This window comes from Amblyomma americanum, chromosome 3 (genome assembly GCF_052857255.1).
Source record: "Amblyomma americanum isolate KBUSLIRL-KWMA chromosome 3, ASM5285725v1, whole genome shotgun sequence".
In the NCBI taxonomy this organism is placed as follows: Eukaryota; Metazoa; Arthropoda; class Arachnida; order Ixodida; family Ixodidae; genus Amblyomma; species Amblyomma americanum.
Window position 1 is genome coordinate 573,527 of NC_135499.1, and position 25,989 is coordinate 599,515.

Genomic DNA, 25,989 nt, shown 5'->3' on the forward strand with positions numbered 1-25,989 from the left:
GCGGTGATACTGAGAACATCGGCCACCTTCTTGTGTTGCCTTGGGTTGTCGTCACTCCGTCTACGTCCTTGTCCTTGTGGTGCCACAGAATTATGGATTCGTACCAACTCGCCCAGTTTTCAACCCTTTTGCACTTTCTCGTCTTCCCGTCATATGACTGGCAGAGGAACACAATAATTCCCAATTACAGAGAGTTCGGATTGTCTCTGGAATCTGAAAACCACCTCCTCTTCCCTAAACGGCACATCCTGCGAGCCTGTCAACATCTCCTAACTTTCCTGGACCACACAACCCTTTCCTCAATCCTATTTTATATCTACAATTTAAGTCTACAGGTACCAATGTTACATCACATTTCACACTTTTTCTTTTTTTCACTCGTAGGGGGCTTTATATCTAAAACTATTTACTACACCTCTTCAATGCACAGCTATATTTATGTGTTTCCTTACAGTGCAATTGGACTTCGTCCCAAGCCAGTGCACAATCCATCTTTCTGTGTTACCTTATAGTTCGAATGGGCTTCCTCCCAAGCAGTGCAAAATATATTTTTCTGTGTTATCTTACTGTGCAAGTGAACCTTCTCCCCAGCCAGTGCCCAATGCATTTTTCTGTGTTACCTTTCGTGTGCAAATTTGTTCTCAGCATCAATGCCCATTATCCTTAGTGTGTGGGGGCGCCTCTCCCTGTTAATCCACACTGACTTTAGCTCCTGTCAGAGCACACAGATGCTTTAATGTGTGTCTGTTACCTGTACTCTGCCAACCCAAGCCCGCCCCAGATGAACAACTGTGCAGTGTATAACTTTCCCTTTCTTTCTTGATGTTCTTTTTTCTTTTGTCAATAACACGTGTGCCACACGTACTAGCCAAGGTCCAAAAAAGAAATTTCGAATTTCGATTCAGGCCGCTCCAAATTGGTTAAAAGAGGTATTGCTAAGACAAGCCTTCTTGAAGCTCTAGAAAAGTCCTGCTCGCACCAGATGCTTGATGGTGTACAAAAGCAGGCTGGTCGCATGACTAAGGCAGGTTGTCCTACGGAACTGGTGGCATCGGTCGCTGAGAGCCTGCTATACAAGATAAAAGCTGGGAACCAAACGCAGACGAGAGAGCGACAAGCTCATGGACGGGCTAGATGCGTGGCACTGCCGTATGTTCACCAGCTTACGCACCGCCTTAAAATGGTGGCCATGAAAGGCAAAGTCAGCGTTGTGCTTACTGCACCCAACAAACTCGGCAAACTATGCCGAGTTGTTAATGATGTCTCCAACGGAAAACTGTCATGCCTCATCAAGCATGAGAAGCCGTTGTTGGCTTGCAGGACCAACGCGGTCTATTGAATTCCGATATCTTGCGGAATTTGCTACATCGGCCGAACTGGCCGTTGTATCGACGTTCGCCTCATGGAGCACTAGAATATGGCAAATGCTACAAAAGGCCCTGGAAATTTGCCGTCACACTGCAAACGATGTATACATAATGAAAAGGCCTTTCTTCTGCAGTGGGCGTAGTCAGGGTGATGGTGATGATGATTGATTTGTGATTTATTTTTGTTAGATTGGTTGTTTGGTTGGCTAGCTGGCTGGTTAGCTAGTTGGTTGGTTGGTTAATGGATTGATTTATTAATTGATTCATTCAATCACTGATAACTCGGACACGTTGCATGGTAGCATAACAAATTTATAATTTCAATAACAGAAAACATGGAACGAAAAGTCGCTTTTACTCGCTGCTTTGAGCAAGATTTCGTTCCCGCTACACTTTCCTTTTTATCGATAACCCAGCTTTTCCGTCACTCTCAAGGAATGGCTACACATATTACGGGCAGCAGGACAGAACTTTGAAATAATTTTCTCTTGATAAATGATACCTGCAGTTGACAGACTCAGATAAAAAATGAAAATAGTTTTTTGAGTAAACGAAATGACGCAGTAACTGTCTTACATATCTCGATGGACATCCGAACCGTGCCGTAAGGGGAGGAATAAAGGACAGAGTTAAAGGTTAAATAATGAAAGAGATGCCGTAGTGGAGGTCTCCGAAATAATTTCCACCACCTGCGGATTGTTAACGGGCACTGACGTCGCCCAGCACACACGCTCATTTCAGGTTTCGTCTGCATGTAGCCGCGCCCGCCGCGGCCGGATTCGAACCTGGGACAGACTAAGTTTTCCTGATTGAGCAATTGTCATCGTAACTTCTCTTATTTTTTTCTAGGTCTCTTTCAGCTGCTACACTCAGCCTACTCTGTTACAGTTTCCTATCTCTCACATGCTACGGAAAATTGCTGTTCTCGTACGCAATGCCTTATGACATCGACCGTACGAGATGCTTGGAAGAACGCAAACATAATCTCACTTCATTAGAAAGGATACGCCAACGACTTGAAAAATTACAGACCGATCAGCTTATTGTCCGTTGCCTACAAGGTATTTACTCACGTAATCGCTAATAGAGTCAGGGCAACCTTATACTTTAATAAACCAAATGATCAGGCAGGCTTTCGTAAAGAATATTTCACAAATCATATTCACTATCAATCAGGAGATAGAGAAATGCACAGAATATAGCCAAAACTGTATATAGCCTTATAGCTTCATATCGCTTTATAGCCTTATATAACCTTATATAGCCCTCATTGATTACGAAAAAGCATTTGACTCAGTGGAAACCTCAGCAGTCATACAGACATTGCAGACTCAAGGTGTAGATGAGTCTTATGCCAAGATACTGGAATATATAAATGGGAACTCCGCAGCTACCATAGTTCTCCATAAAGTCAGCAATAAAATTCCAATAACGAAGGGCATCAGGCACGGAGACACGCTCTCGCCAATGCTATTTCCCGCCTGTTAACAGGATGTATTCAGAGGCCTGAATTGGGAACAGTTGTGGATAACAGTTAATGAATAATACCTAAATTATCAGCGATTCGCTGACGACATTGTCTTGCTGAGTCACTCAGGAGATGAACTGCAAATCATGATCAATGAGCTAGACAGACCGAGCAGAACAGTGGGTCTAAAAATGAACATGCAGAAAAGCAAAGTAATGTTCAACAGTTTAGCAAGGGAACAGCATTTCACCATTGGCAGCGAGGTGCAGGAAGTGGTAAAGGAATACGTACGCTTAGGGCAGGTAGTGACAGCTGATCCGGATCATGAGAAGGAAATAACTAGAAGGATAAGAACGGGGTGGAGCGCCTATGGCAAGTTCTCTCAGATCATGAATAGCAGGTTACAAATATCTCTCAAGAGAAAAGTGTACAACAGCTGTATCTTACCGGTACTCAGCTACGGGCAGAAAATTGGAGGCTGACGAAAAGGGTTCATTTTAAGTTAAGGGCAATCACAGCGAGCCATGGAAGGAAAAATGATGGGTGTAACGTTAAGAGACCGGAAGCGGGCAGTGGGTGAGGGAACAAACGCGGGTTAATGGTAGACGCACTGGCTAGATGGTGGTTCATACTTGGTTTAAACAGCGCAAAAGACGCGGACGCTGAAGGGACACACAATACACACACATCGCTGTGTTAATTACATCGACAGGGTTAATGACATCCTAGTCGAAACCAAGTGAAATAAATGGGCTTGGGCAGGGCATGTAATGCGAAGGAAAGACAACCGCTGGTCCTTAAGGGTAACGGAGTGGATTCCAAGAGAAAGTAAGCGTAGCAGTGGGCGGCAGAAAGTTAGGTGGCCGGATGAGATTAGGAAGTTTGCAGGCATAGGTTCGACGCATCTGGCAAAGGACAGGGTTAATTGGAGAGACATGGGATAGGCCTTTGCCCTGCAGTGGGTGTAGTCCGGATGATGATGATGATTATAATTAAATTATAAATGAGCGTTTCACTTTGCTCGTTGACGTGGTGAGTTATGCATTGCAGTTGATGATCTCAGCTCTAGAAGCCTCCATTGCTCGCTACAAGCATATCATCTATCCACACTACAGCTATACTATTAGACATATACGCAATACTAAAATACCACCCGCCAACAAGACCACAGTGAATGATTACTTTCATGCGGTCGAAAATAATCAAGTAGGCACAATCTGACCTTCCACAAGAAGCAAGAATCCGTGCGGAGCTCTTTGCAACACGTCCAGGGCCACCCTTGCCATCTCCGGGAGGCTGGGCTTGGTGGTCTTGAGACTTCTGCGCTCGTATGAATACGGAAGGTGATCGCTGTCAAAGAGGCCTGAAAGAGAATTACACTTTTTCTGAAGTGCACCTGTCAGAACCCCTAGGTCTCCGTAAAAAAAAACATAAAGGAGTTTTTAACCATAACCCAGCGTAGTGACATTAACAGATTGCAACCTGCCAACTCTAAACGTCGAAAAGAGCCAAAAATTAGTCTAGTGTTAGAGAGGTCAACTCTTGATTTTTAGCCAAGCTCATGACGGTGTTATACACCTCGCTTAACTCCATACTAGCTCACACATGTGGCCACCTTTCATGTGCGAAGACCGTGCGAAAAAAAGGCACGTAATGCACAGTGCATAGTGGCAGTCAGTGAAGCAAGTAATGCGATCATATCCCAACGTCCCAGAGATGTGTGCGGAGCCAGTCGTACACTTAATGAATTTCGTCACCAACGTAGGCCGCGGACTTTAATAATTACAGACCGATCAGCTTGCTGTCTGTTCCTTACAAGGCATTTACTAACGTACTCACAAACAAAATGAGAACCAACTTAGACTTCAATCAACCAAAGAATCAGACTGGCTGTAGTAAAGGCTACAGACCACTAGCACGCCATCAATCAGGTGATAAACGTGCAGATTTTAGCCAATCTCTATATAGAGCTGTTACACAATACAAAAATGCATGCGCCTCACTCGAAATCTCAGCATACATGAAGGTGTGGCTTAACCATGGTGTAGAAGAGGAATATTTAAGCGCATTGAAGAAGACATGACTTATATGTAGTGCAACCACGCAAGAGCACAAGAGTAAAAAACAGAAGGGGCGAGACACAGCGCTGAACTAAGTTTTGATTGCACAGCGACCATATTTCTTCTCAGGGAAAGTGACAAATGCCAAGCGAAATTGGTATCAGGCAAGAAGACAGAACTTTCCCTTGCTATTGACGTCGTGTTTACCGGAGGTATTCACAGAACCGTACTAGGAATAATTGGGGATAAAAGATGATATAGAACACCTAGACAGTCTCCGATTTCCTGATGACGTTGCTTCCCAAAATAACTCAGGGGCAAAACTGCAAAGCACGATGAAAAATCTAGGTCCGCAAGGCTGAATGAGGGTGTAAAATTTAATGCAAAGAAAACTAATGTAATCTTCCACACTTTTGGAAGCGACGAACAGATTACTATAAGAAGTGAAGGCTAGCAAATTGTAAGAGAAGAGATCTCTTTAGGGTAGGTAGTGACCCTACATCCGGACGATGAGCGTGAAGAAAGTAGTATAATAAAAAAAGGGGAGGGGGGTGCATCTAGTAGGCATTCCCAAGGAACAATTACCGATTAACTCTCAAGAGGAAACTACACAGCAGCTGAGTCAGTAAGACAGATTATTTCTAATTCTGCCGCTCTCCTCCCGACGGAGCCGGACCACCACGAAATGATAATTATAACAGAATTTATTTATATTATGTACAAAAGTGACACAGCTTTGCTGCCATCAGGATGCGGCCTCTGGTCTCGGCATCTCCCATCTGTCTGCTCCCCTCTGTGTTGCTCTCTCCCTTCCTCTGTTCAGGGTCCTCCTCTCCCTCTTGCTCTGGTTTGCCCTTGCTTGCCCGCGGTTCTCTTTGGTCTGCTCCTTTTCAAGGCAACATCTCAGCTGGTTACCGGAACCCGGCGGCTGTTACGGAAGCGTCGCCACTCGCAAGCGCAGAGCGGTGTCTTATCAGGTGACGCCCCTCTCCGGCGTGGCGTATACTTCGCAGAGGCCAGAATTACGTCTCGGCCGCCAGCCGTCTCTTCGGTGCCAACTTGCCGCCGCCTCGGCCAGTGCATGCCTCCGTTCCTTTAGCACGCAGGAACGGCCGCACTCGCACACACATAACCGCGGCGTCCTCGTGGCTGCCGGTCCCCTTCACGCCGCTGGGGGTGTCTCCCATCTGTAGTAACCTGAGCCGCACCAGCCTTCACGCCGGTCATTTCACTCGATCGCGTGCGACACGAGCCAACGGACGCGCCCGACAAGCTGTATCTTACTGGCACTACTTTCGTAGCCCGAGCTACACTACGCGAGCTTTTCGAGCCTTAAGCGTGGCACCCCTTGAGCTCTGCAGCGGCGCAGTGGCCTTGAGCCTGTTTGATCACATGGTGCCGAGAAGCTGCTGCTGCCAGCATCGCGGCACGCCTGTGAAACCAAGCTGCAATAGCTGTGCGCATGCGCCGTGTCGAGTGGGGGGAGGGGGTGGAGAGGGGGAGAGGTGTCCCGGCTGTAAAACTAGCTCCCGCGTCACTCCAGGTTTAACCAGAGCTAATCCACAGCGATTTTTTTTTTGTGGAAAAGAAACGTGGAAGCTTACGAAAAGGGTTGAACTTATCTTAGGCATAGTAGCACCGCGCGCGCGCGAACACGCGCACACACACGCACGCAAACGCACACACACACACACACACACACACACACACACACACACACACACACACACACACACACACACACACACACACACACACACACACACACACACACACACACACACACACACACACACACACACACACACACACACACACACACACACACACACACACACACACACACACACACACACACACACACACACACACACACACACACACACACACACACACACACACACACACACACACACACACACACACACACACACACACACACACACACACACACACACACACACACACACACACACACACACACACACACACACACACACACACACACACACACACACACACACACACACACACACACACACACACAGACAGACAGACAGACAGACAGACAGACAGACAGACAGACAGACAGACAGACAGACAGACAGACAGACAGACAGACAGACAGACAGACAGACAGACAGACAGACAGACAGACAGACAGACAGACAGACAGACGCACGCACGCACACGCACACGCACACGCACACGCGCGCACACACACACACACACACACACACACACACACACACACACACACACACACACAGACGCACGCACACACACACACACGCGCGCGCGCGCACGCACACACACAAGAACGAGACAGCGAGAGACACGCACAGACGCTGCTGAACCAATGAGGCGAAACGAGCTCGGGGTGATGTCGGCCTTACATAGGCAGGCTGACCAAAACGGCATGGGCTAACCTTGCTGAAACAACCTTGGCCGAGGTTGAGGATCGACATCGGCCTCCCAGAGGGCGACTTCGTCGGCCCGACGCGTTTTGCTGAGTTCCCGGCTTAGGGCCGAGCAGGAGCCTATACACAAGCGACACCGAATTTCAATTGTTTGCTAAGTGGCCCGATATCATGTGGCAGTTCCAGCGCAAGTATGAACCAAACACTTTGAGACCTTTGAAGCAAAGCATGACTTTCATGAACGAATCCTTCGAAGCCTTTCGCACTACAGGTGAAGAACTCGAGGCCCTGAAGAAAGAGCACGCAGCCCTAAAACTAGAGAAAAACGAACTAGCACAAACCTTAGCAAAAACGCAGAAGGAACTGATTGAACTAAAGCAATACTCCAGGCTTTCTAACGTGGAAATTAAGGGCATCCCGGAGACCGAGGACGAGTCACTGGTAGAAGTGGTCCAGAAAATAGGTGAAAAAAATTGGAATGGACGTAGAAACAACCGACATAGACGTAGTACATCGTGTTCCCACAAAAGAAAAAACGAAAAAGAACGTCATTGTCAAGTTTGCGTCACGCGCAGCTCGGGACAAATTTTTGCAGTCTGCAAGGAAAAAGAGGCTATCCGCAAATGACATCGGTTTTTCCGAGACCACACCCGTGTACCTGAGCGAGCACCTGTGCCCCGAATACAAAGCATTGCTTGGAATGGCAATTGCCCGAAAGAAAGCCAACAACTGGAAGTTCGTCTGGGTCTCTAACTCTAAAATACTGGCAAGGAAAGCAGAAAATTCCACTGTCATACACATAGCCACTCGCGACGACCTGTCTAAGATAGTATAGCCGTTTCCTTTTTTCTAAAGCATTGCGCTTACATAGCGACAAGCATAAAAATGCTGAACAACACAGCCAGAATACGTGGAAAAAACATATCTTTACTACACTGCAACATTAGAAGTCTGCATAAAAACTGTGACTCACTCGCTGCCTTTCTTTCTCACCAGAAAATGCGATATGACGTCATAGCAATTTCAGAAACGTGGCTTCAAGGAGACGAATCTCTGAATCTACCTGGTTATAAATTTGTGTCCTTGCCAAGAGCGGCTGGTTCTAGAGGCGGTGGTGTAGCTTTTTACCTGTCATCGGAAATCACTTACAAAAAATTACTGGACATTACAGAGACCAGTATGGGTAACTACGAAATGCTCTTTATAGAACTAGGGAACAACATGGTTATTGGTGTCATGTACCGTCCACCCATGTCTAGAACTCAGCCATTTTTGGACAAACTAGAAGAGGCACTGTACAGCCTCACAAATAAGGAAAAAAAGGCGGTTATTTGTGGCGACGTTAACATCAACACAGCTGTTTCATCTAGTAGAGAATACGTAAATCTTTTGTAATCCTACGGCTTTCAAAACCATATAGCAAGTCCAACCAGAATAACGCCAACATCATCATCTACAATAGATCACATATTATCAAATTTGGATGTCAGCCCCTTGAAATTTGGTGTGATAAAATATAACATTACAGACCATTTCCCGACCTTTCTTATCGCTCCTACAATAGCTGTACATCATTCCAAGGACAACACTCATATGCCACCTAGATGGGACTATGAGGCAACAAAAATTTCTATCCAAGAAAAAGACTTTTCAAGCATCGATTTTGATGACGCCAACAAAGCATATAATGCATTCAGCACGCTGCTTTCATCATGTTGCGTCCAAAAGCAATACAACTCTCGCAGAGCATGGCGCCTTCATTCACCTATCTGTCCTTGGATGAATGAAGAAATACTCTCCATAATCAGACTAAAAGAGCATTGGCATACTAAGTTGATGAAAAATCCAAACAACAATTATTACAAGGAAAAGTACAGAAGCATACGGAATATGTCACTTTCTATGATGCGGAGGCGAAAAAAACAGTATTATAGCAACCTGGTTAAGAAAGCCCAAGGTAACTCAAAAGAAATATGGCGGATAATCGCTTCCATTACTAGATCCCTCGAGAAATGTAGTATTTTGCCAGAGCTCAGTGCCTTCAACTCTGACCTAGCATGTCTTGCTTCAACGTTCAACCATTTTTTTCTAACATAGGTAATAGTATAGCTGCCACCTTGCAAATCAACTCTTGTACTGTTTTGCCAACTCCGTGCTCTAATACTTTTGCTTACACAGAGATAACAGCTGCCGAAATTGTTGCTGTCGTCCGCCAGATGTCGCTTAATAAAGCTATGGGTCATGACGAAATATCAGTGAACATCATTAAGGACAACATTCATATTTTGTGCCTTAATTCCACTGGAAAAAATATTTAATCAGGCTTTTTTATCGGGTATCTATCCTGAAACGCTCAAGATTGGGAGAGTTGTACCGATCTACAAAAACGACAATCCCAATGATGTAGAAAATTACCGCCCAATCACCATACTGAGTTGCATTAATACGCTCTTCGAAAAACTAATAGCTAAGAGAATACAGGATTTTGTTGAAAAATGTGGCATCTTAGCCAGAGAACAGCATGGTTTCCGCAGAGGTCATTCTACAGGCACAGCAGTACACTCAGCAACAGAAATAATTAACCGGGCTTTAAATTCAAACAAGATTATTATAGGCATATTCCTTGACATTAGAAAAGCATTCGACACTGTTAAACATGACATTTTGTTACAGAAACTTGAAAGTTATGGATTTCGAGGACCAGCCAGCAATTTTTTCCGTAGCTACCTAACTAACCGCATGCAATTCGTGCAAATCTCAGATCAAAGATCTTCAATGGGGGAAGTTAGGACAGGAGTTCCGCAAGGGTCAGTACTTGGCCCCCTGCTTTTTTCCCTCTTTATAAATGATTTTCCTCGTTTCATTGAGCATGGACAAGCAGTCATGTACGCAGATGACACAGCTCTACTAATACCTCATCAGTCGGCAGAAAAGGCTGAATCACTTGCAAATGATAGCCTCCAAAAAGCAGCAAATTGGTTTAGCACTAACAAACTAGCGCTAAATGTTAAAAAAACAAAGTTCATTGCTTTCACCTCCCGTCGTAAATCTACCCCCGTAGAATGTAGTCTGCATCTCGATGGATTACCAATTGAACGGGTTCAAAGCTACAAATATTTAGGAGTAACTCTTGATGAGAATCTACACTGGGCACCTCATATAGAAAACGTATGCAAAAAGTTAACCTCTGGGTGCTATGCACTAATTAAAGCACAAAAACATTTTGACAAGAACACACTACGAATGATATATTTCAGCGTTTTCCATAACCATTTAATATACTGCATTGAATCCTGGGGTATCACCTTCGCATCTTACTTAGCAAAAGTTAGCACTCTCCAGAAAAGGGCTGTCAGAATAATATCATATGCACCGAGGGCAATACCATCCAAACCTCTTTTTGATGAATTAAACATAATGCCCTTCACCAATGTACGTGAGTACAAAACGGCCATTTTAGTCCGCCAGATACTTAGCACGAACTCTCCACATCCTTCTTCCATATTCATCTCTCCCAAACGTGACACTAGGCAGGCACAGCAAAATAATTTTAATTTACACATAGCTCACAACATATACGGGCGGCGCTCAATTTCTTTTATCGGGGCTAAAATATGGAATACCGTGCCGTGTTACATGAAATACACGTCCAACTTTGTTTCTACACTAAAACGCCACTATCTTAACAAGCAATCTGATGCACCAAGCTAAACACGTGTTGTTGCTCATAGCAATGCTCCATATAGTGATTGTTTAACTCTGACAATGTTTGTAATGGATCCATCACTAGCCATAGCGGCTAAGGATCCAGATGACTACACAGCATTTTGTGTATCAATTTCTGCGTGAATAAACGTTCTGATTCTGATTCTGACCTCTGTTCAACCATCCGCCGGCATTGACCCCGTAAACGATTGCAAGCTGTATTAATGCAGCTTTGTCTTGGATTCCTCTCCTTTTACTCTTGTAAACTCGAGAGCTTCGCGGGGAGAGTTTTGCAGTTGATACGCACCCTTGTCCAATGGCCTGCAGCTGGCCCATGACTTCCTCGATAATCAATGTCAATCAATATCAGCCAAGCCCTAAGCCAGCTGAAGGCGGATGTGTAGCAGCCGCTTAATATTCACCACGAATCTCTGCCAGTTGCTTTAGTGCATAAGAGCTGCAAAAAAACAAAAGGAACCACGCAGGGAAAATGTCTAGATCCCCATAAAATGTTTTATTGCATGAAGAATATATTACTGTTCTGCACTGCTTTTATTCATGCAGGTAATGAACTCATAATCTTTCACTCCATCACTTCGTTTACTCTGTACAAGTTTCAAGTGTGATTTTTCCCGTCACACAGTAAGAATACAACTTTCTTTGTACATGAGCATTGAAATCCAGACAAAAATATGTGAAGGAGCAAGCACACGGGAACACGCCAACCTAGTTTATATCATGTCTGCGGCAGAATAGTGGGAGCATAATTATGAATGTATACACAGAAACCCAGCCAAACCACCGAAAGGCCACCGCAGGATACTTCACACATTGCACGCTCTTGTAGCAAGATGAGACTGCTCTTCGGCCAATCGAAAAAAGAGGAAAACCTGACACAGGCGTGCCCACATTTTCAACCTCCAGCGCTTCTGGAAAATTTTGAGGCAACACCTCTGTGCAGCTTCTAAGTGCAGGGCAAGGTGATGATTAATCCCTGTGTTCTGCTGTATAACTGATCTTGTAATCTAGTTTTAATGCCCGCTCTTTGCCGAGCACATGCCATGCCACAGGGTAACCAAACACCGTAGATCGCAACAGTTTTTAGAAACCAGTGATGGCGCTGCTTTCCAGAAAGATTGGGCGATGGTAACCATCCCTAGCCTACACATTCTTGGGCAAGTCCTTGTGGAGCGTAAGTCTGTGATCTAACTATGACCCATCAGCCCCTTTCTTTTCCCAAAACAGTGAAGTACCGCCAACATACGGAATTACTTGCACAGTACACGGGTGCTTTTGTATTTTTCAGCCATCACAATGGCGCTGCACTAGCCAGGATTTGCTCTCGCGACCTTGGGTTCGGTGGCCAAAAGCATCAAGCTGCTGCAGCAGGTAAATGGGGAAACGTGCGAGAGGCAAATGGGGAAAACACCATTTTCCTGTCCGAAATGGTTTGCTAGCATACGCATGGTAGCGAGTGTTAAATGCCACGATATGGACTTTTGGTAAGCAAAAGCACTGTTTATTTGTTAGATCTCTTGAAAGGGTTCTGATGCAGTTCCTTTAATCTGTAACGTGGTTCACTTGGGCAAACTAACAGGTGTTTACTACGAACTAAAAGGAGCACTTGTGCCACATTCTTGACATGCAGGCCTTCATTTTAAGAGCTGCGGTTGCAACGCCAATATCGAACAAAAAAAAAACATTTTTATGCACAGGTAGACAACACACCTTACAATTCTTTTAGGAATTAGAAAAAAAAGCGATATACTCATATTCGAGATTTTCCATCACTTCTCAGTTGACAAAAGAATTTTCGCACCTAGTCAAAACGATATGAAAAAAGTGAACATACAAGATCAGTTTGCTTTTGCTGATATCAGTGACTTTATTTCTGCAGACTTGTATGGCATTCACTTATTGCTTGCAGGAACAAAATGAACATTGAGTTAACAGTGCGCCAAAGAAGCCGTCTGCTCCTTCACTTATTTTTTGCCGCAGTGATGTATGTGCCGAAATATCAAGCTCACCAACAAAATACCGCATTGACAAAAAGAATTGACAATTAAAAAAGTAAGCTTATTCCCAAGAAACGATTGTTTGGTTAGAAATGAAGGAAATTTCTGATCTTAACACTGTCGTAATATAACTCTTCTCCGTCCAGAACTGTCCTGAATACCCATGTAGCATTTCTAGCCTAATAATTTCCTTGACATGAATTGAATAAATAAGCTTTTAGAAATTATATTCGAATGACTTATGATCTGGTAATAGAAGCAATCCTGGCAGTACACTTTTTAAACAATGTATTTTTAACAGAATCAGAAAAATGATAAGTATAGAACATGGCCTTTCATGGGGAGAAATATCATGCAGAGACGATGCCTCCACAACATAGGAAAATTCATTGTTAAACAGCGTAGGAAGACAGGACATGCGAAGAGACACACAACACAGGCACTGAATTGCGACTAATTTTTATTCAAAGAAACTGTCCTTATATGCTTTCCTTTCTAGAAAAGCACAATAGCAAACGTAAAAGCAAAAAAAAAATACTACTCGTCATATAAGGCAGGAAAAAGAACACATCGATGTGGTGCAACCACACATGAAGTTAGAATGTTAGATGATGGTAGTTAGAAAGAAAAGTGATTGTTCAAAATTTACAAAGTTAGATTAAAGTTAATTTTCATATGCAGTTGCACTACGGCGATGTGGTGTGTTTTTTGACCGCCGTGTATGATTAGTAGCATCACTTTTCCTATTTTGTTTCTTTTTACGTTTGCTGTTTTTATGGAAAGGAAAATTTATTGACAGTTTCTCCGGCCAGAAACCAGTTGCGAGGCAGCCCCTGTGTTTTTATTTCAGCTTTCATTTATTTCAGCTTTATTCCCTTTTTAACTATGTATACTGTCCATTCATACAACCAAATCAATATTCCTTTATAGGCAGCACTTGCATAGGTGACAGTCTTTTTTTCTTAAATACATCTGCTGAGCTCATTCAAGAACCACAAATTGCACTACTTTCGCCCACATGTTTTCGGCAGACTATACAGCAAACAATGAAAGAGGCAGGCGCCGCTGAGAATCACATTTATGTCGACAATCACATTTGTGACGAATGATGCAAATAAATTATTTTCATTACAAATCTACATAGTTGCCAAGGAAAGGAAACAATGATATTGTGGGGACTGGGCTTTTTGGGCAATCGGAGTGCGCGCCCGCTGCTGCCGTTTGCTCGTTAGAGACCGCCCGTGGGGTGTCCGCGAGAGGAATGCAGGCGGCCGCGCTGGTTGTCCTCCTTTCCAAGGGAAGCTCGTTGAAGAACCATTGCAGATCACCCTCCCTTCCGTTCTTCCAGCTTCGACCTCGCGTTCCCATTGGGTCACTCTCAGTGACAGCTGGGGGCGTTGTTTCGGCGAGAGGCCCCAGCGGTAAATGAACGGGGAGACCGCCACCGGCTCGGCCAGCAGAAAGGTGCGTAGATGTCTCCTCCCGGGGGCCCCTGCCTTTGCCGGGGGACGAAGAGCGCGGGTGGTGTAACCTTGCGAACCTAGTATGTACGCTTGAGTCCAGGCCCGAGCCTGCGGAGTTCTGTTGCTCGCCTGTGCGACGCTCACGCACTCCGGATTCGGGAGGGCCTGATTTGGCTGGTTCTCCGTCGTCGCCGGCCACTGCCGGTGACGACGCGCGATGGGCCATCGACGTGAGACCTGCGTCGACAAGATGTGCTCCGCGCATTCCCCATCCTCCCTCGTGTTGTGTCGCGCGCGATTTAACCTTCTGGTTGGCCGTGCGGCATGCTATCGCCCTTAGCTGCAAGTCACGCGCGTATGTAGTCTTTGCTTTGAGCGCGCGGCTCCGCGGGCCCGCTTTCGGGTGCTGTGGCTGGGCTAGCTATGGGTTGTGCGGAGGTCTGGGGATCAGTGCAGTGTTGTGTAATGCAGCTTCCTGTGTAATAAACACTTGTGCTCTCAAATAACTGCGCCTTCCTTCCTTCGGAGCGAGAGCGCAGGCGCGCGGCAGAACGCTGGCTATGCCCTCAGCTTGCTCTGGCCCGAACTCACGCACGATATGTGGGCGAAGTGCCACTCAACACTTCGGCACGGGTTCGTAAGCAACCCCGCAATATATACGTTATGAGCTCAAGCGGTCGAGACGTACCTAGCGGAGCCACAATAGCGCATGTTTGAAGCATGTCAGGGAGTTTTTCCCTCTAAGCCCATGCAGCGTAGTGGTATGTAAAAAATGTAGCAACTGACAAAGTACTCAAATATGCAACAATAAACGCAGTAGTAACGAGCCGTACAGTAGCCGGCGATCGTGAGCTGGCAGCCAGCAATAGGATAGCTAAGGTTCAAGTCAGCCGCAAATAGTTTCCGTGTGTTAATGGCCTGTTCTATACAGTGAGCAAAGAGCTCATGCCAGTTTAACCTTGCATAAGACTGCACGGTTCCCTATTGCAAAAACCAGCGTCCTCCAGCGTCTTCCAGAACGAAACCAGCATAGTTATTGTGCTGGTTTTGGCTGGGAGCACTGGCTGTCGGCGAATTTTACTGGAGCTGGGATGGGAAGACAGTTTTTTTCGCTGGTAGGATAGACGTAAGTGCTGTAATGTACTTTGCCACACTGACAGCGCTAAACTATTTATTCATATTTGACATTGAAAACTACAAAAAACAAGTACTCAACATGTCAATGGTCTGATCAAAATTGCCGATTGGGCGAGCTGGTGGGACATGATTCCAAATGACCAGCGCCCGTCCTGTCGTCAGTGTGTTTTTCTTCTATTTTATTCGTCTGTTTCCGCGCTGGTCGTTTCAAATCAGTGGTGTGGTGGAGTGGGTAGCCCGTCCGGCAGGTAGTCAAAAGGGGCATAGTTAGAATCCTGCTGCGAGTTTTTTTTTTTTCATGCCACTCATTCCACGGTTTTTGTTGTTTTTTAAAATCTAGGATCATTTTTTGGGCCCCGAAAAACTGTGCCACGTCCCAGTATGGATCCCGGTATGCCCCATCCCAGTACACAGCGCCATACTGGGCCCATAATCAGGCATGGCGCTGGGACGCTGGTCCCCAGCGGCACTTGGTTCTGCAATAGGGAATTTCCGTGAAATGCGCTAGACAAAGCGTTATCAAGGACCTTTATATAAACCTAGCAATCGCAAATTTTCCGCAGCATTTTGCCACCGTACGCAACACAAAAGGCTTAATGCAGTGCCTTCAGTCAACTAGATTTGGTACCCGGGAAGCGCATCGGTTTGAACGGCATATAGACAGCGATAGCAAACTGAATGCCTTAAGCGGTTCTGGGCGACCGACCCGCAAAAACGTGGCCTCAATTCAATACTCGGTAATTAAGACAGTGATGCAGTGCAGCCCATATTCAAAATCACGGTGCAGTAAAAGTTGCGCACAAAGGGCTATTCACACTCAGATGTGATGAGCCCAAAGGAGAAGCGGAAGCTTTGAAAATCGCACGGCACACGAACCCCCAAGCTTGGCCCCAAAGCTGCGTGTAAGTACATATTGCCGCGCAACTGCAGAACGATAGCACAAACTACTGAACGGCGCCTGCCTGTCCACTGTACCTACGCACTCAAGAGCGCATCTATGATTTTGTGTGGAACGATGCATCGTCTAATGTCACAGTAGCGGCTGGCGCCGTTACAAAAGAAACACTTGCTCTGCGCTGTGACATTCCTTGTGTGTGCTACGAGGTTCCGCGTTAGACGGCGCGGCGTAGACGGAGACCCAGATGACAGCGGCATCATCAATTACCCAGCCATGCTCTTTGAGTGACGACCAGAACGAAGGGGTTTAAGCCCAACCGGACCCAACCGGACCCGCCGCCGCCGCCGCGGGGAAACGGGCTTTATCCTCCCCAATTGGCGTGGCGGTTCCAGGGGCGGCCCTCCCGAGCACATTCCAGGACAAGGGAACTGTCAGCGGGCCAGTGCGCGCCTTACCTTGAGGAGCGAGTGTCAGTTGATGGATGGAGAATGGAGGCCGGTGACCCGCGGGAACTGTCAGCGGGCCAGAGCGCGCCTTACCACAGCCGACGCTATGCGCTACCTCGAAGACAACCTTCTTTCCCTCGGACTCAACACGTGAGGGGGGCGAGACGATAAGTGCGGTGGTATGCTTGTGCGCCCAAGTGAAAGCCCTAGCCCCCCCTCCTTCCCCTCAGGCGTGGGCGTCCTCACCCTAGGGAGTGTGGAGAAGAGGATATAAAAATCGACAAGCAGTACGGAAGGAGGACGCTCAGGACGACATCGTTCGCCAAGAGGGCCTTCAGCGCCGAAGCCCGACGGCGTGCAGCTTCTGCCAGCAACCGCTCGAGCCCAACTCCGGAGCCACTCCATCGCCACCATGAAGTCGTCGGCACGTAAGCTCGGACGCCCCAGCCTCTGAATCTTAATCATGTATAATTATTAAATATATCTGTTTGTTTAAACTGAGCCATACGGTGTCTCTTTGCCTCTCCGTCCCGTGTGGACCTGCGCATTATGGGGGTCATCACACTGGTGTCAGAAGTGGGGTCTCAAAAGCAATTGTCCTCTGAATGCTGTGACATTCATGACTTCAAAATTGTAATCAAAAGGGAATCACGGGACTGATTGTGGGACTTTTACCCCCATTTGAGAGGCTTGAGGCACTGGAGGGCTTGAGAAAACAAAAAATGTCTGTATCTGAGGGAGCTCCCACTCCACAGCCGTCGCCCGGAGCAAGCATGCTGGCATTAGGAAGCGTCATTCCGACGTTTACGGGAGATAAGACAGGGGTTCCAATCTGCGATTTCTTTTCCATGCTAGAAGAGATTGGGAAAATGGGGGGATGGTCCGATGCTCAAATGCTGGGAATGGCGAGGTGTAAGATGGCAGGAGCTGCTCATGATTTTGCATGGCGAGACGAAAAAGTAAAATCCACAAAATCATTTGCGGAATTTAAGAAGCTCGCGTTTGAGCATTTCGACACTGAACCACGTCACGTGCGGGTACAGAGGTTCCGTGACGCCGGACAGATGGTAGGGGAGGACGTGCGAACATTTGCGTCGCGGCTTCAGCGCCTAGCACGCGATACGTTAAGCAGGGAGGAGGAAAGAGACCAGCTAAGGAAGAAATACGCGGAGGATCTACTTAAAGAGGAAATGACCGCTTTGTTCGTGGCTGGTCTGCAAGACCCCGTGCGCCGGTTCGTGCTCTCGCGCAAGCCGAGCAATTTCGACCAAGCCGTGGAGGCCGCATTGGATGAGGAACGAAATGAGGCGTTAACGACAGCCGCAGCGAGAGTACGCGTCATAGAGAGAGCGGTGCTCAACCCTGAGGTTGCTCTCTTGACCGAGCGGTTAGATCGCTTAGAACAGCTGCTATCTCAGCAGGTAGAACGCCAGGTTGAAGCGCGCGCTCAACAGCGCCCATTCGCTGGAAACCGGAGACCGCCACAAAGCTACAGGCGCGGTATGCGAGATTTTGAAGAAATCGTATGCTTCGCTTGCCAGGGTCGCGGACACATCGCCAGGTTCTGCCAAAACGTGCGCCGTGGGGAGCCACAAAGAGAAGCAGGCGAGACACGCCCTAAGCAAGCCTACAGCGGGGCTCCAGATACCGAGACAAAAAACTAGATAGTCCTCCCCAGCCTGAGGAGCGTGGGGAGGGAGCAGTGGATGATGAGGTGGTGGTAGTTTGTGTGGCCGACGAGGCATGCCCTGTTGTGCGTTGCAAGTTAAATGGTTGTTGCATGGAATTGTTGATAGATACGGGGTCAAAGGCGACATTGCTTAAGGAGAGCAGTTTTAACACGCTTCGAAGGAAGGGGGACCGCGAGGTGTTGGAAGCGTCTGGTGGTATGGCAACCAAATTTGTAGGCATAACGGGGGATCCTCTTGGCATAAGTGGACTCTACCGGTTACACTTCTCTTTCGGCGGAATTGCATTGGAGCACCCCTGCTACGTATGCCCGGACACGGTGTCTCTGCCAAACGGAGTGTCAGGTATATTAGGGCAGGATTTTTTGAGAAAAGGGAAGGTAGTAGTCTCATTCTCTGAGGAAGAGGTTAATGCGGGCGGATCAAAAGTTCCGTTTTTGAACAGGAGAGGGGCTGAGATTCGCATTACCGATATTGACACCCGTCAAACAGTGGGATCATTGGAGAAGGTATATTCGCGGGTTGCCGTCAGGCTGGTCGATGAGGTGGTCGTCCTTCCTTGGTCGGAGCACATTTTGTACGCGTTTGTGCCTTCAGATGTAGAGAGCGGCGCCGTGGGAGTGCTTGAGCCGGTCGACTCTCTCAGCAATGGCCTGAAGGCAGCCGCGTGCCTCGTGACAGTTAATGACGCCCACAGAGTGCCCCTACGGGTGGTTAACTGTAGCCAGCAACCACTGAGCCTTCCCAAGAACAAAACATTGGCTTTCTTCACCTCTGCGATAGAGAAACGTGAGCCCACCGATACGGTACTCGCAACGGTAGAGCATGCTAGTCCTTCGGCTGCTCCAAAGGTGTCGTTCGATCTTTCTCACGTAAAATCCAGGGAGAGGGAGGCTCTGGCTGGTTTGCTGAACGACTACTCGGAGGTATTCGCCGCGTCCAACCTGGATTTGGGCTGCTGTGGCGTTAGAAAGCACAGGATAGAAACCGGCACTTCATCGCCCGTTTACCAGCGTGCGTACAGGATTCCTTACTTCCAACGTGAGGAGATGGAGCGGCAGGTGCAGGACCTGATTGATCGCGGCATTGTCGAACACTCAAAGTCAACCTGGGGAGCACCAGCACTATTGGTGGAAAAGCCAGATGGCTCGTATCGATTGGTAGTGGACTACCGCAAACTAAATGCCGTAACTCGCATCGATCCATACCCCATCCCCAATATACAGGAGACGCTTTCTCAGCTGGGCTCTGCCAGGTACTTCACGGTAGTGGACATGGCGGCGGGATTCTGGCAGATAGCAATGGATCCGGCAGATGCCGAGAAAACGGCATTCAACACGCCCTCAGGGCACTATGAATGGAAAAGAATGCCGATGGGTCTGGCCAACAGCCCTGCTGTCTGGCAGAGAACCGCTGATGTTATCCTGGCAGGTCTTCTGGGGAGGCTGTGCTTCGTGTATATGGATGACATTATCATATACAGTGACAGTTTTGAGAACCATTTGCGCGATATTGAGCAGGTTTTGGTGCGACTAAGAGGAGCGGGTCTCAAGCTGAAGCCCTCTAAGTGCCAATTCCTCAAAAACGAGGTGAAATACCTCGGGCACGTTGTTTCAGCTGACGGCGTGCGACCGGACCCTGAGAAACTAAGGTGTGTCTCGGATTTTCCGTCCCTGACTAGCGTCCGCCAGGTCCGGCAGTTTCTCGGCCTGATCGGTTACTACCGAAGGCACATAGAGGAGTTCGCCAAGCTCGCTAAGCCGCTCACCGCCTTAACAGGCAAAAACGTCGCCTTTCGCTGGGACGAAAACGCGGAGAATGCTTTTGGGGCCCTGAAAAGGAAGCTAATGAGTGCACCGCTGTTGCGCCACCCGGATTTTAATTTGCCCTTCGTTATGGCTACAGATGCGTCAAAGTTCGCAGTTGGTGCCGTGCTATCTCAGGTTATCGAGGGCAAAGAACATCCCGTTGCTTTTGCTAGCCGACAGCTGAGCCCCACAGAGCAAAAGTACGGAGCTACGGAAAGGGAGTGCCTCGCCGTTGTCTGGGCAGTAAAGCACTTCAGATGCTACCTTTACGGCCGCAAATTCAAGCTAGTCACAGACTGCCATCCTCTGAAATGGGTGATGAGTGTCAGGGACCCTAGCTCGAGACTCGCTAGATGGAATATACACCTGCAGGAATACTGCTTTGAAGTTGAGCACAAGTCAGGAAAGACGCATCTGAATGCTGATGCACTCAGCCGCACAGCTGCCGTGGCAGCTATAGATGAGTTTGTCCCCGTAGTCGACCCCGCCGAATTACGCACAGAGCAGTGCAAAGATCCTGACCTGAAGCGAATAATCGAAAGCTTTGAGGGCGCACCGTCTCACCCCGAACAGCTAGGTTATTTCATTGGCAAAGACGGCACCCTGTGTCGGCGCACGAGGCCAACCAGGAAAGGGAGACCAGAGAAAACCGCTTGGGAGAGAGTCGTCATACCTCGGTCGTGGACAGAAAGGGTTCTTCGCGCGTTTCACGATGCGCCATGCGCCGGTCATTTTGGCGTAGCGAAGACACGCAGGCGTGTGGAGCGTTTGTACTTTTGGAGTGGCATGCGACAGGATGTTAGAGACTACTGTGCGAAGTGTCATTCCTGTCTCGAAAGAAAAACACCCAAGGGACGAAGACCAGCTCCAATTCAGCCGTTCCCTGAGGTTTCGGCTCCCTTCGAGCGGACAGGTATGGACATAATGGGCCCATTGCCCACGACCACTTCCGAAAACAAGTACATTTTAGTATTTGTCGATCACCTTTCAAAATACGCGGAAGCGGTAGCACTCCCAGATCAGAAGGCAAACACGGTTGCAAGAGCATTTGTCGAACAGATCGTGCTCTGACATGGACCCCCGAGGCAACTCTTGACAGATCGGGGAACGAACTTCGTGTCGCAGCTAATGAGGAGAGTTTGCGAGCTGCTTAAGATCGCTAAGAAGCAGACAACACCGTACCATCCGGCTTGCAACGGCGCGGTGGAGCGACTGAACCAAACCGTGGCCGGGTTCCTGTCGCATTTTGTTTCGCGCGACCAGCGGGACTGGGACTTGTGGCTCCCGTATGCAATGTTTGCCTACAATTCCGCAGCACACGAGAGCACGGGCGAATCGCCATTCTTTCTTCTCTACGGCCGAGACCCGGACCAGCCTAGTGAAGTGCCAGAGGGCCCCCGTCGTGTCCCATACGCTTCACTGGACGACTATAAGTTGGAGCTAGAATCGCGCTTGCAAGTGGCGAGGGACATCGCAAAGGAGGCCTTAAAGAAAGCGGCGAAGCGCAGGAAGGAGGTGCACGATCGCAGTGCTAGAGACGCGCCGTTTAATGTGGGGGACAGCGTGTACATTGAAAACTGCCAAAGGCAGATTGGGCTAGCTCGTAAGTTCCAGACGAAGTGAGAGGACCGTGCGAGGTTGTCGAGAAGCTTTCTCCGGTAAACTTCAGAGTCCGAGACGTGAACCGGCGCTTGATAAGGATACACGCAAATCGCCTCAAGTCGGCACCGGTTCAGTATTCACGAAATGAGGAAAGGGAAAGCGCGGATTTTGATGGGGACAGAAGTGAAGCGGAGCGCGCAGATAGTTCGCAAGAAACGCCCTCTCCTGCATTTGTTCGGCAGGCGCCAGAGGTGACGGCCGGAATGCCACCGGATTTGCTTCATGCATTGCTAGAAGAAGAAGCGCGCGAGGTTGCCGCGCAGATAACGCCAGGAGAGGCTCCTGCCACGAGCCCTCGCGAGTCCCAAAGCAGACAAAGGGTCACAGACTTACTTAGTATGACTCATGAAGGCCGATATCCGCTGCGAAATCGGAAAGCTAAGTCGGACTAATGGTGTAAACAGAGCGGAGTTGTGAACTGGTCAGAATTGTGTAATGCCGCAGCTCATAACATTGCTATATGCGTATGTGTTAAGTTATCGGAGTTAGTAGTTAAACCTTTCTGTCATTAAGTAACACCTTCACAGGAGAGCATGCGGAGCGCATGCAGAACCTGCCCTACTTCCTTTCGTTATCTATATTTTTGTGCCGTGATCGTGCTAGAAGTGGGAGCTCCTTTGTAACTGTGGTAAATTTATTTCGTCCAGTTTGGACTAGAAAGGAGAGGCTTGGGTGCTGAGTTTCATGTTTATCTGTAAAAGAAGATCAGTGTTGCCCCTGGAGACGCCAGTTATGACAGCGGAGGCATATGGTGTTGTGCAGTGGTGTTGAGTGCAGCGAAAAGTGTTTTGTCGGACGCACTGTGCGAGGCGATTCAGAAAGACAAGGGGAGCTGCAGGGACTCAAATGTTCGGAGAACATTCTTCTGCAGGGTGAGCGAGTGTGACATTCCTTGTGTGTGCTACGAGGTTCCGCGTTCGACGGCGCGGCGTAGACGGAGACCCAGATGACAGCGGCATCATCAATTACCCAGCCATGCTCTTTGAGTGACGACCAGAACGAAGGGGTTTAAGCCCAACCGGACCCAACCGGACCCGCCGCCGCCGCCGCGGGGAAACGGGCTTTATCCTCCCCAATTGGCGTGGCGGTTCCAGGGGCGGCCCTCCCGAGCACATTCCAGGACAAGGGAACTGTCAGCGGGCCAGAGCGCGCCTTACCTTGAGGAGCGAGTGTCAGTTGATGGATGGAGAATGGAGGCCGGTGACCCGCGGGAACTGTCAGCGGGCCAGAGGGCGCCTTACCACAGCCGACGCTATGCGCTACCTCGAAGACAACCTTCTTTCCCTCGGACTCAACACGTGAGGGGGGCGAGACGATAAGTGCGGTGGTATGCTTGTGCGCCCAAGTGAAAGCCCTAGCCCCCCCTCCTTCCCCTCCGGCGTGGGCGTCCTCACCCTAGGGAGTGTGGAGAAGAGGATATAAAAATCGACAAGCAGTACGGAAGGAGGACGCTCAGGACGACATCGTTCGCCAAGAGCGCCTTCAGCGCCGAAGCCCGACGGCGTGCAGCTTCTGCCAGCAACCGCTCGAGCCCAACTCCGGAGCCACTCCATCGCCACCATGAAGTCCTCGGCACGTAAGCTCGGACGCCCCAGCCTCTGATTCTTAATCATGTATAATTATTGAATATATCTGTTTGTTTAAACTGAGCCATACGGTGTCTCTTTGCCTCTCCGTCCCGTATGGACCTGCGCATTATGGGGGTCATCACAGCGCCCAAACCGGTATTATCGGACCCTGGCATCCTGGCGCGGCGGTCCGATTATACAACCGCCACCGCCTTAAAGCTGTGACATGTAACATGTCACCATAACTGCACCGGCTAAAGCACGAGACACCAGGAGAAGAACACATGGCAATGCTGGCTGGGTCCAGCGTTGTCCTGCGTTCTTAATTCTTCTCCTGGTGTCTGATGCTTTCGCTGGTGAAGTTATGTCTGAAATACACCAACTTGCCCACATGGTTACCTTATTAACATGTCACCGTTGCTCCCGTTCGAAAAGATATAGCGCCTTAATGAAGCAAGCGCTCCTAAAAAAGCGAGAGATGCTCAGGCGCCCATGGGCGATCGCCCATTGCTGCATCATACCAGATCGGGGCTAAAACCGTTGCGAATAAACAAAAGAAGCATCCCTAATGTATTTAACAAGTTCATGGACAGCCCACGCGCATACATACAATTAATTTTGGCCGAAAAAGTTTTTAGACTCTTTGGAGGGCCATTTTTCCTTACCTCAAGGCGTAAGGTGCTCGGTGCTGAGCACCGAGTACTGACGTCACGGCAGCCATGTTATGCCTAACCATAACTAAATATTAGCCTAATTAGGCGATATTGGCTTCTAACATGTTCTACTTATCGAGCCCATTATGAATATGCCATTAAGTAGATCATGCCGTCCTCGGTTTGTTAATTATAAGCAATTGAATATAAGTCTAACCATAACTAAATATTAGGTCTATTAGTAAATTTTGGTGTTTAACGTCTTCTACTAATCCAGGGATTTCTAAATATATATTTCGTTTTATCATGACCTCGTTAATTACTGAGTTATAAGCGATGAAATATAATCACGTGAATAGTTGATTATGGCGTCATAAAATCAGTAAAATCACCAATCAATCGCCAATTCGATATACTAATGACGTCTCCAATCAATCACCAATTGGGCTTCTATATCGATTAACTATGATGGCCGGCATCTTCAATTCCTCGGACATCGAAAATTTCACACCGAAGGGAGGTGGTAGCACACCCCAAGAAATCGAGAAACGTGATGTATAAGAGCTAACGCTCTTAAAAGAAAAACAACTCCTTCGCGGGAACAAATGCTGTTGAAAAACAATACCAAACCTAGTGGAATAGAAATGGTCTCCGGAAGACAGTTCCCATTGAAAACAGTGCGCGTGAAAAACCATGCTCGAATGTTCCAGTCCTTGCAGAAATTCATTAAAGCAAATGACCCCTTGGTTGGTGTGTTTGTCACGACGATAAGCGATATGGATAACGGGATGAAGCATGTTTTAGTTGATGCATTAAATTTTTATGCATGCATAAGCAACACACGGGACATTTCTGCAAGCAGTGGGATGTGGATGGTTTTCATTAGTATTGTTGGTGAGTCTACCCTCCTGTATTTGTCATAAAACAAACTTATTCGCTTTCGTTAGCGGCCTAAAAAACTCTTAAATGTCTTTCTCTTTTAAAGGATCCCGCAATACCGAATCATATACTCTAATTTTCACCTGATGAATGTTGCGTATGCAATATGTTAGAACTTATTATTAGCTTTACTTAGATCATTTCTAAGGTTCCATCTGAAATAGCACATCAGCGAGAATGCCAATAAAATAACGTCTGTAATATGGACAGTCCATGTTACATCGTTTAAGGTAACCCTTAAATATTTTTTATGTGTTATGTGCGCGGCGGATGAGATACGGGGACAAGATGGCGTCAGTCGGCAAATGACAGGGTTAATTAGAGAGACGTGGGAGAGGCCTTCTCCCTGCACTGGTGTAGTCAGGCTGGTGATGGCGACGATGATGATAATTTGCGTCCTAGGTTTGGCAGCAAAACAAAACGTCGGTTGTTTTGCTACGTGAAAAGAATCTGTGTTGCTAAATGCTGATTAATTTCTTCGACGCTGTTATTTGAAGGTGGGCGATTTGCTTCCTGTTTTTTCCATGGTCTTTTGGTCGTTTTCTTGCCGCTAGATTATCTCGGATGTGTATACGTTGATATCTCGCCGCCTCTTCAAATCAGTGGATAGCTGGGCGTTTGATTGCCCGGGCAAGTCATTTCGCTCCCGATTCTTTCAGTTGCTAGTTTCCGCTCGTCCTGTGTCCCTCTCA

The 25,989-nt window shown here is 47.7% G+C and overlaps 1 protein-coding gene across 3 annotated transcripts in view; it reads right to left on the reverse strand.

The window, feature by feature from the left end:
- Positions 1–25,989, reverse strand: part of LOC144124405 (alkaline phosphatase-like) — a 257,620-nt gene that overhangs the window by 66,029 nt on the left and 165,602 nt on the right. For all 3 annotated transcript variants that reach the window (XM_077657033.1, XM_077657031.1, XM_077657032.1), the window contains one exon: positions 4,058–4,198. In XM_077657033.1, coding sequence (XP_077513159.1) covers positions 4,058–4,198 — 141 coding nt within the window. The remainder of the gene's footprint in view (positions 1–4,057; positions 4,199–25,989) is intronic.